Source organism: Acomys russatus, chromosome 2 (assembly GCF_903995435.1).
Source record: "Acomys russatus chromosome 2, mAcoRus1.1, whole genome shotgun sequence".
Lineage (NCBI taxonomy): Eukaryota > Metazoa > Chordata > Mammalia > Rodentia > Muridae > Acomys > Acomys russatus.
The window spans coordinates 57,574,802-57,589,423 of NC_067138.1; the positions used below are offsets into that span (position 1 = coordinate 57,574,802).

Consider the following 14,622-nt stretch of genomic DNA (forward strand, 5'->3'; position numbering starts at 1 on the left):
TCCCTGGGGAAATCTCTGGGTACTCACACCAGGTCTTCCCTGGATGTTCCTCCCTGAGCCTATGCTTGGGCTAGTTTTGATAATTGATCAGAACCATGCATATGACTGGATGTCCAGGCCTGGAAATCCCGGTCAGTCACTGATGCTGGGGCCATTCTGGCTGGATGCATTGGCCTGACCAGCAGCCGAGAACAGAGCGGTGAGAAGGGCAGTAGAATCCCAGCAGAGTGGCCTCCACAGGTTGGCTCACCCTGGGTCATCCCAAAGTGACTCTGCCAGAGGAGAGGACCATCATCTCTGCTCTGCCAGTATCTGGGATGGAAGCTGCCAGGATGGAGCCTCCTCTGACCACCACCTAAGGCTATCCCATCTTCCTCTGGGCTCTAAACCTGCATGTGCTGCTGGCATAGGCAGCCTCAGTGACAAGTACCTATCCTGTAAAACCCTCAGTTCCACAGCCAGGCTGAGTCTATGGCTCTTTCCTGAGTTGCCGCTTCCTTCTCAGATGCAGGGAGTCTTTCTACCACATGCTTGTCATTCAAGTTAGAGACCTGAGAACTACTCCAACCCCTTCCTGCCCTCACTCTTCTGTTTCTTCTACAGGTGTGACTCATGCTCTGACAGTCCTTAGCTACCTCAAAGAGAAACCCCACAGGACAAAGCAAGCAAGTAAGCAGACCCCACTTCTGGCCCTTCAAACAGAAATATCCCACTAATTTCTACTAGACTTGAATTTACTAGTAGGCCAGGTGGGGGTCTCTTGGGTAGCCTTTTTAGTTAGAGTTAAAAGAATGCAGCATTTCTGGTAGGGCCACCAGAAGGCTTCTCTGCCCCACCGTCATCCTGCTATTGCTCGTGATGAGCACATAGTCCCTTATAAACAAGGGAAAGAAACTAAAATCACCCGCAGGACTCAACCCTGCACACTGGGCCAGGGCTGCTTGGCTCCTGGGGGCTTGAAGGAAGGGACACATGCTAGCACATCCCGCTCTGGAGTCCTGCTCTTCCACAGCTGGTGCTCAAGGATGAGGTTTCTGGTCTTCTATAATCTCCGATGCCTGCTCTCCAAGGGACTCCACCACAGAATGGCCCCAGGGACCGATGATCTACAACTTCTTTAGGTGTGGGCTAGGGAGGTGTTGTCATGACGACACCGGTGGCCTGGCATGTGGCATTCCACAGACATTCGCCAGGGTCTGTTCATTGTGTGTATGTGTCTGCATACACACAATGCTTTAAGTGAGGCAGTGAAGAAGGTTTCTCCTGTCTCAGGCAGAGTGCTGCATGCTGAGCTTGGCTCTTCTGAGTGCACACTGAGAAGCTCCCTGGCTGGATTGGCTTTTAACAGTAGTCTAGCAACTGGGGACTCCTGGCTAGAGCGTCCACACAGGTCCCTGCTGCGTCACTCTTCCTGCACTCATGGCCTGCCCCGAGGCTCTCCACACTGCAGGTGGCAGAGGCTCACAGCAGCTTGGCTTGTTTCCAGCCCAGTTCTAGCAGAGCGAGGCCATAGCAGGTCACAGTTGCCATGGAAACACCTGCACCAAAACTACCAGCACCCTCCCTGGGCTCCCAGCTTTTCAGCTGTTCACTCTGCCTCCTAGGTATCCTTCTAGAAGTGGCCCACCATTATCCTAAGAGTCCATCATTCATTCATAAGTGATTCACTCATTCATTCAGAAGTGGCCCACCATTGTCTTAAGAGTCCGTCATTCATTCATTCATAAGTGACTCACTCATTCATTCAGAAGTGACCCACCATTATCCTAAGAGTCCATCATTCATTCATAAGTGATTCACTCATTCATTCAGACGCATCAATTGAATCTTACTGTGAGGCAGGGACCCCGAGCTTTAATACATGTTCTCTTTTCACCCTTACAACCTAGAAGAGCCCCACTTTTACAGAAGACTAAAGGGACTAAGGCTCAGAGATGTTAGTAGCTAAGAAGTCATGTGGTGGGGTTTTGGACAAAGACATTTGCCAATGGTCTCTCTAAAACACTCTGGGTATACACTAGAAATGAATGAATATACAAAACACACTCAAGTATGTTCCAGAAAGGGTAGGTTTTGTGGTATCTCGATTTTCCTTTCAATGATCTAAACATTTCTCTGGGATACTTATTTGGCAGGCAGAACTTACTTGACTCATTGACCTGGTTTCCTGGTAAAAAGCCAGATGACAGCTCAGTGGAAGTGGCTCTGAAAGCTGGACTGACTCAGTTTGGTCCCTGGAACCCACATGGTAGGATAGATGGGACTGCCATAGAGTCCTCTGATCTCACCTTTGCATGGGGGTACCCCTGTGGTCTCCTGGTGTTTGGAGCCTGACCCTAGCTAAGCATTGCAGGGCAGGCTCTGGGCAGAGTGGTAGTCCTGGTGGCCTACCTCAGGGTTGACAGGAAGGGCTACACTTGGATAAAGCAATGTTGGTGGTGTTGAATTCTGGGGTGGAGTGGGCTTGTGGGGGGATTACACAGAGCTGCTGGCTTGCTTCCACCTCTGGCTTATCTAAGGGTCACAGCCGGTTCTTTGGGACTTGTCTACCAGGCCTCTGGGGCCTCTCTGTACATCTCTCTCTCTCTGTGGATTGCTCCCTCATTTCCCATGCCCTGGCCGAGGTTCCTGCCTAGACTTCATGAGGCTTCCAGCGTAATTTCCCTTGTCACCTGCCTGGCTCTCACTCCAGCTGTCAGGGCTGGGGTTCCTGGGCCAGATGGGCTTGTCATTTGTGAGCCTGTGTTCCCCTCCCCCAACACCAGGTCTTTGCCCACACCCAGCAGCATTCCCAGGGACTCTGTGCCCACAGGGGCCCTGTTGCTATGGTGACTCTACTTCTGACAGTGTCCAGGGAGACAGCACCACGGAGCTGGAGCTGGAGCTACTTGCAGGACTTGCTGAAGCTGGCATTGAAGGCTGGGAAGGTTCCAGAAAGAATCTAGGGTGGGGGATGGGAGCTGAGTGCAGCTGCCTCCACAGCAGCATCAGCTCTGTGTGTACTTGCATGCTCACATGTGTCCCTGTGTGGGCTCTAATGGCCTTCCTGAGCAGAGGCCTGGTCCCCAGGGAGGTCTGACCCTAGGGTTGACATGGCTTCAGGCTGAGCTGCTTTCATGGTCCATAATAAAGTCCGAAGGGCAGCAGAGGGCCATGTGTGGGGAGGTAGAACAGAGTGACCCTGTAAACCGGTAAGCTTGTTCACGATGGAGGTTGAATTCGGGGCCCACCTCATCCCCTGGCTCTGGGGGTGTCGCTGGGAGTTATAGCCAGCATGGTAGAATCAGGATAGTCTAAAGAGCACTCGTGCCCTTTAACCTTACTATAGATTATTGAAACAGTGGACCCTGGGAAATGAGAATTTCTCCAGGAGTCCCATGCTGGGAGAAGAAAAAGGCCTCAGCCAGAGAATTTGTCTCCTGGAAAGAGATTTGGCACAGTCCTAAGAACTTAGCCCACCTCACAGGAAGAGACAATGATGGGTCAGTGGTGGGAGGGGCCGGACCTTGACTAGGACTGCTCAGATGTGCCATGCTCTGTAGCCTTGGCTGTCCCGGAACTCGCACAGTAGACCAGGCTAGCCTCATAGAGATCTGCCTGCCTCTGCTGCCCGAGTGCTGGGATTAAAGGTGTGCACCACCACCGCCCTGTCTCTATTTAGCTTTTTTAAGAAAAGGTTTATTTAGTTTTTGTTTTATGTGTATATGTGTGTGCCTGCGTGTACGTATGTGTACCACATGCGTGCAGGTTTCCACGGAGGCCTGAGAAGGCCACTGGATCTTCTGGAACTAGATAACATGTGGGTGTGACCACCAGTGTGGGAACTGCAAATCAAACCTGGGTGCTGTGCAAGAGCAGCCAGTGCTCTTAATAGCTGCGCCATCACTCCAGCCCCTTCCCTTAATCCTCCCTCAGGCCCCGGAGACAGGCTTGGATCTCTATGTTCCTTTTTCTAACGTGACCACACTGACTACATCTCTTTTTCCTGCTTTTTAAAAAACTATTAATTTGGCTGTTTTAACTGTGTTTTTGAGGACAGGTGGCTGAACTTGACTTTTTGGGGTGTAGGCTGTGCCCCCCTAAGTTTGATAACAAAGTGGCACATTGGATGATTTCCTCTCCTCTCCCACGTTGTCATTCCACTGTCTCATTTAACCCGCCTCTGCCCCTACCCTGAGAGAGAGCTGTTATGCCCATTTTACAGAGGACAAAAATGAGACTGAGTTTCAAGCTCTGGGCTCAGGACAGCCTTAGCCTTCATTTTCCTCTCTGCATCCCACCTCCTGCTCCCTGTTTGCTCACGGGTATGGGGAGGCCAGCCCAGCAGGTCCAGAGAGAGGACAGACCCCAACTCTAGACATCAGTGGGCTTCTCGCAATAGCAGGTTGCACAAGCTCCTCCCCCAAACTGAGGCGGCATTTGGGCTCTGCTGCCAAGAGTACCCAGTCCCTCTTCTGAGGGACAGAGGGGATCATTCTGGAAGTGACCCCAGTCATACATTCAGGGTGAACCGGTTCAATCCAGAGGAGGCCGTTTCTCCTGCAGTCACATGTAGAGTCCGTCCACACAGTTCCCATTGCTGATAAAGGAATTCTGGGCAAGGGAACTGCCATTTCCACAGCCCCGGAGCTCAGGCGCAGGTCGATTTGTAAAGCGCGTCATGATTTATTCATGCCGCCTCCCCAGGCTTCCCGGGACGACCTTCCTCTCACACAAATGAGTGCGACTTCCCAGAATAGAATGTCAGGCTTCATTAAGGAAAAAGCCCCAGTGTGGGGGAACGGTCCTTTCTTTCCCTGCTCCCTAGCTCCCTGGCCTGTCATTAGCACTTGGCGAATTCAGGTCAAATTCCAGAAAACCCCAGCTGGGAAGTGCTGAAGTGCCCTGGTGGAGGGTGGGGTGCAAGGGTGACCTGCTTGGAGGGGTGAACTCTGAGAAGGGACTCCCGGAGGGCAGCTCTGGAAATTTCTCCGCACCCAAGATTCAGCTCCCCGCTGGAGGCATCCTGGTGGCAGTGCCAAGGGGCAGCTGCAGAAACGGGGTTGGGGGGTGAGGGGGTGGGGGGGGGCGGGTACAGTTCTTCAGTAGACTTGAGGGGAAGAGACAGGTCCCTTACCCTCACGCAGGCTAGAAGTCACCAGGAGAGCCCCAGTATCGAGCCCCAGTATCGAGTTCATTATTGTTATCGTGGGTCTTGAACTTGGGGAGGGGCTCTAAGCCCGTTGGGGTGGGAGTGGAGGATATTTTTGCTCTTTCCCAGGTATTCAGTGAAGCGCCTCAGGGCAGCCCAAGACACAGCTACCCCACCCACCTTATGAGCTCAGCATAGACCAAGACAGTGTCCAAGAAGGGCAAGGCATTGCTGACTCAGGAACAGTGGGGGTGGGGCACTGCCACCCAGAGCTTAGGGTTTTCCAGTGCTGCCTCACAGTGATCCTAAAAGGCTTGGCTCATGGTGTGTGTGTATGCGTGTGCGTGTGTAAGGCACATGGTTTAGGTTATTCTCCAGTGTAGCCTTCACTCCCCATCCCATTTCTACCCCTTTCATGGCTGGGCAGTGGGTGACCTGAAGCTTTAAGCAGTAGGTGGCTTTACAGAGGGCCCGCCTTGCTCTCGCACCCAGAGGAAGCAGTCACAGGAAGGGCTGTCTACCCATCAATACTGATGCTCTGATCCACCTCCAGCTATTTGAGGTACACAGTTGGACCACTGACTGCCCTAAAGGGCTATACAGAACCCAATGCTTCACTCAGTTCTTTTGCTGTTGTTTTTTGTTTTGTTTTGTGAGAATTCACATTAAAAAACAACAACAACAAAAAAAACCCAAAACAAACAAACAAAAAAAACGAGCTTGGTGGCACATGCCTGTGATCCCAGCATTGGGAAAGTGGAGATGGGAGGATCTCTGGGGGGGCTTGCTGACTAACCAGTCTAGTCTAGCTGGCAAGTCCTAGTGAAAGACCCAGTCTCAAAGGATGGCTCCTGTGGAACAGCCAAGTTTGACCTCTGGCTTCCATATGCACTGACACACATCTGTACATACACACCTGCACGCACATCCTCACATTTCCACCTGCCACTCACATGCACACATTCACCTGTACACATAAACACACACCTACACAGTCACAAACCTACCCACTTGCACTTATAGTCATGTGTACATACCACTTACACACACATACACATACATACTTCTGACCCCATCCCCCATACACACACACACACACACACATATGCATCAATGTGCACACACACATCCCCATACCTTCTTTCACATTTCCTACAAACACACACACACACACACACACACACACACACACACACACACACACACACACACGGGATGATTTTGGGCAAAATACTTCGTAACAGATTTCTGGCTTGAGCAGTAATGAAAAGATTGGTTTGAAACATCACTGACAGAGGAAACAAGATGGCAGCTTTCCTCCAACTCCAGGTCACCACACCAAAGGTAGCAGGTAAAGGATGTGCCCTCTCCCAAGCACCTGAGGCTGATGCTTCTGCTTCTGATGGGAGGTCAGCCATTCCCTCTGCCCCCCACCCCCAATGCGATCTAGTATTTTTTGATCCTTTCTGCTTTGGCTTCATCTAGCAGTGGCCTTTCCCGGCTGGGCTGCACACCTATTGGCCCAATCTGGTTGTTTCTTGCCCATCATAGTGTTTCCACACAGCTGTGTCTGATGACAAGGTCACTGAGAGATCTTTATATCACACGTCACTGGCATATACATAAGGGCTTACCGTGCAGAGCGTTTCAAAAGTCTTTTCTGAGACGAAGGATCCATCGAGGCCGAAGAGGAAGATAGATGCGTAGGACAGCATCCCGCCGAGGATGATGAGGTTATTCATGTAGGGGCTTGACATCTTGATCAGCCTGGTGGGGAAGAGGCACTCAGTTACACAGATGCCTTCCAAGCACCCTGGGTGAGCGCTGTTGCTAAGTCTTCAGCAATGTGAGAGCCCCGAGTCGGTCCACTTTCAGGCTGATGCCCCACTGCTTCTAGAGAGGACCCCACAGCTGCAGGGAAGGGACACTTGCCACAACAGCTTCATCTACTTGAATTTTCAGTTTACAGGGTTGGGAATACAAATCCCAATAGAGCGATCGTAGTGAGGAGGGTGGTCACCACAGCATACTCCCCTGCCCGAGGGGGCATGTCATAGAGTCCTGCAGTGAATCTTCAGGGTTGCTCGGAGACTGCACTCCCCTTGGCACACTCAGAAAACTCCCACTGTTCCACATGCAAGAGGGGATGGGGTAGTGAGCAGTACCTCTCCCAGTCACAACCCTTACCTCAGGAACTGGGCAATGGGGCCCCATGCCATCTTCTATCTTAATGTCACCAGACCATGAGTGGAGTCATTCCTGTCACTCCCAAACATACCACTATTTCTCTTCCTCTAGGGATCCTGCTGTGGCCTCCAAGTACCCCGCAAACCAAGGCTGAGTTAAGTCCTGAGAGGGCTCAAATTTTTAGCTAACTCAGGGTACCTGGCTCCCCAACCACAACTGGCTTGGAACGGTTCCTTTGTAGCCTGTAGCTATGGCCAATTGTTCCCCAAACATTTTCTTTGTGTTCTGCAGTTCTATGAACGATTCAGGCTGAGGATCAGAGGGCGCCCTGGAGGAGGTGGTTTGCAGAATTGTGAGTAGGAAGAGAGAAAGGAGGGAGATTTAGTCCCCACATTTCTGCAGATTTTTTCAGTGGCTGAACCATCCAGATAAATCATTCTGTTAATTTCTCCAGGAGGCCATGAGGGGGAAGTTAAAGGATCAATCTAGTGAGGCAGTTTTCAGCTCTGATGGGATTGCCTTGGATACGCGGGAGGGCTGCACAACACTGAGAAGCGACTATATGCCTAAGCCTTGAGCCAAATGCTGCCAGGTGCAGCCCTCACTCAGAACTGGTTCCAGTAGCTGGGCAAATTGCAGGTGGATAGCAGGAGACAGCAGGTGAATTGCATTTATTCTTCAGGAAATGGGTTTGACATAAACAATTACTTAAACAAACAAACAAACAAACAAACAAACAAACCTCAGAGCTCAAAGGCTCTGAGATCCTCCTTGGCAAGCAGAAAGAGAAGCAAAAACCACAAAACCCATTCTTTGGCATTACCCTGGTCCCTACCAGCCTGTGGGTAATGCAATGTGGCTTCAGGGACAGTGGCTAGGGCTCCCCCAGTGCACATGTTTCCAGCTTTTGTCCAGTCTTTCTCATGACAGGGTAGGAGCTGGGTTCAAAGATTTACTATGGAAACTGGCAAAAGTGGCTGCCTGGCCAAGATCAGGGAGTGGTGGCCTGGCTACCTACAGACGGCGGAGCACAGGGGCGTCGAGTGAGCTTCCCTGATTTCCTGAGGAGAGTGGAGGGTACTCAAGAAACTGAGATAGAACCAAAAAGGTAGGCTATGTCACTCATGGACAGCAGAGCATGAGGGTCATGCAAAGGGGAAAATGAGGTGATGTGAGGGGGGGGGGCTCTGCCACTGGACCTCACTAGGAAAAAAGCACTTCCTTTTTACCTGCCATGCCTAAAGGTGCTGGGAGTGGGCCTGAGGAGCTGGGGACTCTGGGATCTTCTGGGTCATTGTGCCTGAATTAACTCAAGGTATATGAACAAGTCCAGAGCTCGAGGAAGGTCCATGGACTTCGGCTTACCATTTCTACTTTATTTAGCTTAACCTCCCAGCAGTCCAGCTGACCCTTACGCCCCTCCCCCTCTCTGTCCTTCCCAAATTATCTTAGCAACTGGGCAGCCACATCTCAGGAGCTCCACCCCAAAACATTATGCTGTGCACCAGGAGAACCTGCTGTGCTGTGAGCCCATGGCAGAGCAAGGGGCTGGCCCATGGCTTCTCCCAGCATAGGGCAGGGCTGCTTACTTCTGGTTCCGGTTCTTGATGTTGAAGAAGAGGAAGGCGCTGGCCATGATCATGCCGAGGATGGTGAGAGCTGACAGGATGCTATACAGTGGGAGGGAGATCTTCCGCAGCTGCTCCAGGATGATGGTCTTGTCCTTGGGTGGCTCTGACCCTGAAAGGTCAAGGAGGAGCCATCGGATCCCAATGCCGTCACCTCACAAGGACATTTTTGCCGCTGTGTTCTTAATATCTAGCCAAATACAACACATGGACCCCACACCAGGCTCGTCTACCCACTGGGTGAGAGGATCTAGTGGCTGGCCAGTCTGCCCAGCAGGTGCCTGAGCCAGGACTTATTTCTTTCTCTAAATAGAATCAATAAGGGATCTGTGATGCATTTAACAGCCATTAGAAGACTAGAATTTGATTTGGTCTAATTATACTGTCGAAAAGCCATCACCATTTATCCCCAAAGGTAACCACGGCTGGGAAGGCAGAGGCGCTGCCGGGTGCCACTGGGTGGGGGCGCAGTGAAAAACTTGGCACGGGCCTCAAGGACTCCACTCCTACCTGAATATGATAAATGATCTGTCTCACCAGGGCAGACACCCCGCCTGTCAACTCTAGGGTGACAGATATGTGCTCCGGCGGCAGATTCTCAGCCTGAAGGTCATCATCACAAAATCTCTTTGGTTTTCTGTTTCCTAAGACTGGCTAACCGTGGGAGGTGGAAGCTACTTCCCCAGCATACAGAGCCCGGGCCAGGCTGAAGCTGTGAGGTTCTGTTTCTCTCTATGCCAGCTGCCTGGCTCATTCTTCAAGGGCACCAGGAATTCAAGGGGTGGGGACAAAGACTCAGAGCAAATGCATCATCCTGCCAGCTCGCCCTGCTTAGGTTATCTTCTATGGCTTGGTCTGGGATGAGGGAGGCAGGAGAACCCCTACCCTGGCTTCCTGAAAACACTATCTCAGGTCAGATGTCTGCTATGGAATTATGAACTTTCGAGACCTTTCTCTTCATTGGGCAGAAGCAGAATTGGCTAGATACAGGGGAATGGCCAAGGCTTGAACCCTGTTGGGGATGCTGGTGACCTCAGTTATGCCTTCATTTCTAGGAGACAAGCCAGGATCCATGAGGAACAGGCAGAGCAGCAGCAGGGTGGAGAACAAGCTCACTCACCTATTGGCCTGGAGCCCTGGGCTGGCAAGTTCAAATGTGCTTAGAAACACATGTCAATGTTAGACAGCGGGGGCCTCCATGTAAGAGACCTAGAAACACTCTTTTTTTTTTTTTTTTTTTTAAGGATCTAGGGACCTTCCAGAGTATTAAGGAAAAGCCTCGAGGAGAGAGGGAGGGAAAGAGAGGGGTGGGGGGAGGCCTCAGGCAGAGACAGACAGACAGCATTTTCCACTTGCAGAAGCCAGAACTTCATGTCTAGAAACTTCCTCCTCATCTCCCCCACCATCACCACATCCCAGAATGTGCTGAGCCTGGCTCAGGAGTCTTCCTGTTCCCAAACTGAGGGGCATTTCTGAGGCTTCCTGGCTGGAAACAGGCCCCTCTCAGGACCCCGAGGCTTGGGTCAATGCGGGTATAATTACTAGTGAGTTTGGGCCCATCAGTTAGCTACAACTCCACCACCTCCTTCAATGCCACCTCCTCCCATGCAACTTCTGTACTCTGTCTTCGCTCCCTACCAAATGGCACCTTCACCAGGTACGTGTCAGCTAGAAGAGGCACGGTAGCATCGTGGGAATGCTGGACAGATGTGCTAGGCGGGGCCCTGAGTTTTATTTTCATTCATTCCTCACTCATCCATCCGCCATTGATAATTACTGTCCGTCAGTCAGGGCTGATGCTGGATATCAAAGTTGCATAACGAACAAGGTACAGTCTTTGCCCTCAGGGGTTGGGGAGGAGCTTACCTACAGCCTCGGGGAAAGAACAGAGCAACAGGAACTGGAGGCAACCCCAGTTTCTGAACGCTGGCTGCACGGTGTTGTGGAGATGAGAGAGATGAAAGATGCAGACTTTAATGTATGGGCACTTAGCTCATCCACACACTGTAAGTAAGAGAAATACTAGACCCTTTTCACCTGCCCATCCATCACCCTTATGGGTGGTGGGCTGAACAGCCTTCTAGGCGTTTTGTGGCTTCTAGAGCTAGTAAGTGGCTTGCTGGCAGGACTGCGTGTCAGATCTGCCTGCTTCTAAAACTTGCTGCTGTAACAACAGTCCCTGGCGATGCAGCCCAGGGGTGGGCTAGCCTCAGGCATAGGCTAGCCTGAGTACCCAGAAGGCAGCAGAGATGGACTCCTGGGCTGGAGTCTGGAGATGCTTCCTGGAGTCGGGGGTGAGGTGGGGTGGGAGGCAACTGTTGGAGGGTGGGAAGAATGGTTGATGAGGAGGAAGGCCCTCTGGGGGCACTGCATATGACAGCCACCAAAGTGATCCGACATTGGAGGAACTGAAGCAATGTGGAGGAGCAAACCTGTGAGAGGAGAAGTGCAGGGAGATCTCCCTCACGATGGCCTCGAGGCCACCAAACAGAGCAAGGCCCATCTCTGGTCACTGGGACCACAGAGAAAACTTGTTTTGCTGTAGGCTGTGTCTTTGTAAACATTCTGTGCTTGACTTTTTCCGTCTATTATCTTCCCCAGGGCTTGGTACAGAACCTGGGCCTCCTGTGTGCTGGGCAAGCACCCTACCGGGAGCTCAGTACCCAGAATCTTTATTCCAAAAGCTCCCCCCGCCCCGACTCCGTCCAAGAGTGGCCAGGCTTTGAGTGGAGATCAGGGCTGTGGAGGTTAGGATGGGCTGCGTCCTACACTGTCTGTGTGCAAGGGGGTAATACCATCCCTGAGCTGTTTTCTTAAATGTACAAGAGGACGTGTTCACCCATTTTCAGTGTGTGAGTGAACTGTAACGTGCTGCTATGTGCTTAGTGGTGGGGTGGGGTGGGGTGGCTGTCCAACAGTGCATGCTCACTGAATCTCTGCAATGGTCTATAGATCCAGTGCATAGAGGGACAGGATCAAGTCCAAACCAAAGGCTCCATAAATAAAAGCACTCTGTCTGAATTCCCGATGATCTAAGTGCTATAGACTTCTGGTTTTCTCCACTGCTACCCAGAGACTGCCCATGCACGCTGCCCATGCAATCTACCTACCCATGCATCCATGCATGCATGCGTGCATCAATTCAACTATTCACTCACCACATCTATCCACCCACTATTATTCACCCATATTTTTTTGTGTGAGCATCTATCCATCTACCCAAGCATGCATATTACATGCACCCATCATTTATCCATGTACCCATGCATCCATCCATCCATCCATCCATTTATTCATGTATTCACACACCCATCCATTTATCCATATATAACCACCCACCTTCCCATCTACACACCAGCCCAACTCATTTCCAGGCTCTCATCTGTCCTGTCCATCGACTCCTGCATGCAGCCACCATTAACCAACCTATTCATTTATCCTTCCATCCACTCATCCACCTACCCTCACATGCATCCATATCCACCCACTCACCCATTTACCCACCTATTCACCCGTACATCTATGTATGCATCCATTAACCCAGGAATCCACTAATGTTTTAGGTGTTTTTTCCATTAAATATCATCAAACCTCTAACTCTGGCTGATAACAGGAATTTAGAGTGAAATCCGACCCAGAAAGGGGTTCACGGTCCCTTCAGTGTAAAGTAATGGTGGTGATAGAAGAGTCAGAAACAAAAGACAAAAGAACAGAAGTAAATACAAGGGGGATATTAGCTCCCAAGTTCTACAGGTTCACCCAGGATTTGAACCCCACAGAGTGAGCAGGGTCTGTGTTCAGTGAGGGAGTGGATGTGTTAAGGATGCTCTCTTGACCCCACAAAGCCAACATGGAAGACTCTGAGCATCTCCGATGTGGGGTGCCCTTCAGGAAGCGGGCAAGCCTTACCCTGGAACCTGATGGTGTCGTTGATGATCTCCAGTGTGTCAGCCACTGCGTTGTACTCGCCCACCTTCACTTCTCTGCTGTCTGTGGACAACAAGAGACAGTGGCTGGTCAACCTGGGCTCCCAGGCTTGTGTCTAGTGACTCTCACGGGCCCTGGCTGTGTTCTTCTCCAGTTAGGATCACAAAGCTTGTAGCTGGTCTGGGTTGAAACCTCAGTAGAGTGCTCATCCTGTGCTGTACAACCAACCCATGGATGGGGCCCCCATCTCCTCCAAAATGGACTCTGCATGATCATTGCTTCTTCTTGCTCAGTGGGTAGAACCCTCCCTTCTGACTTTCTCTTGTTTGGTTGGCTTTCCCGCAGGGCAACATGGACTATCCCTTCCTCTGCCCCGGGACAATGCAGGGGCCCACCTCCTCGGTGCCAGCCCCCAGCTCCTCTGAACTTTATTCTACTTCCCCTGGGCTGCACCCACAATCTTTTGGAGTCCCTGATGAACGAGGACCCCAAAACACTGTAGGCATGATTGCATCAGCTGAAGGTAGTGGGGATCACCTCCTCCTTCACTCTGGACAAGACCATCCTGAGAATGCATCTTGAGGTGGAACTGGGATGTCCAGAAGCCACATGGCTCTGCCATGCCACATGGAGCAGTACCTGTTTGCTCTTGTTTCCTTGCATGCCTGTGTTCTCCTACCTCATCGGTGAATCCTGCATGCCTTCATCCTCATCACTTTCCTTGACTTTATTTCACTGTCTTGGCCATTGTCAAGGATAAAAATGCTGATGACTGGATTAGGAAGGTGACAGGAAAAAGAAGGTTTCCTTTTCCCAAGTGACACAGCGCACTGGGTAACAAATGGGAGATGAATGGGGGTGAGATAAACACCCAGGAGTCTGGTGTGGATGAAAGGGGCCTTAAGGGGTCATTTTATGAGTGGGGAATACAGACAGGGGTGACATGTTGGAAGAATGTCTTGAGGCTGGGCTGCTAGTGGATCCGCTAGATGAAGATGCCCATGGGTCTGGAGCCCAGGACAAAGGTGAGTCAGAGACTTCTGCATAAAAGGTGGGGAGAGTCTCATCCCTAGGGAAAGCCCAGCAAGATGAAGGGATTAAGTGCAGCATCGGGAAGCACCGGCCTTCAGCAACAGGAAGACAGCAAAGGATGAGAAGCCAGAGGCCACCAGTGGAAGCATCAGTATCCAGGGAAGGGGCAATGTGACCACGGAGTGGGCAGATGTCCCATGCCACCGAGAGACTCGTATAACCAGTCCCTTGAGTTAGGGCTGTGGACTTGGTGTCTGGCAGAATCAAGCAGAGTTAGGGGAAGGTGGGGTCACAAAGAAGGGACAGGTGGCAAGGGGTATGAGAGTATAGGGTGGAGCCCCCAGGGCAGAGCAGGGCTTGTGAGGTTGGGGGTATTGTGATTTGATACGGTTGAGTGTGTCCCTAGAGGTTTGTGTGCTGGAAGCTTGGGTACTGTGTGACAGTGTTCAGGTGGTGGGATTTTTAAGAAGAGGCCTGGTGGGAGGCGTTTAGATTCATTGGAAATGACCTTTTCTAGTGACATGGTTGACATTCTAAAGGGGCTGTGGTTTCTTCCTGTGAGAGTGAGTTGATGGAAGGTGCCTGTTGAACTGTGTGCTAAGCAAGCCTCTTTTCTTTAAGTAACACACCTAGCCTCAGGGATTTTGTTACAGTAACAGAAAATGACCCAACAGTGGCTAGATACAATCTTCTTTACAGGCTTTCTTTGTTTAGTAC

The 14,622-nt window shown here is 51.2% G+C and overlaps 1 protein-coding gene across 1 annotated transcript in view; it reads right to left on the reverse strand.

The window, feature by feature from the left end:
* The window catches only part of Gabbr2 (gamma-aminobutyric acid type B receptor subunit 2), a 330,548-nt gene that overhangs the window by 62,263 nt on the left and 253,663 nt on the right, over positions 1–14,622 (reverse strand). Inside the window, exons 9-11 of the mRNA XM_051161797.1 lie at positions 12,856–12,936; positions 8,908–9,058; positions 6,766–6,898 (exon numbers count right to left, since the gene is read on the reverse strand). Of these exons, the coding sequence (XP_051017754.1) occupies positions 6,766–6,898; positions 8,908–9,058; positions 12,856–12,936 (365 nt within the window). The remainder of the gene's footprint in view (positions 1–6,765; positions 6,899–8,907; positions 9,059–12,855; positions 12,937–14,622) is intronic.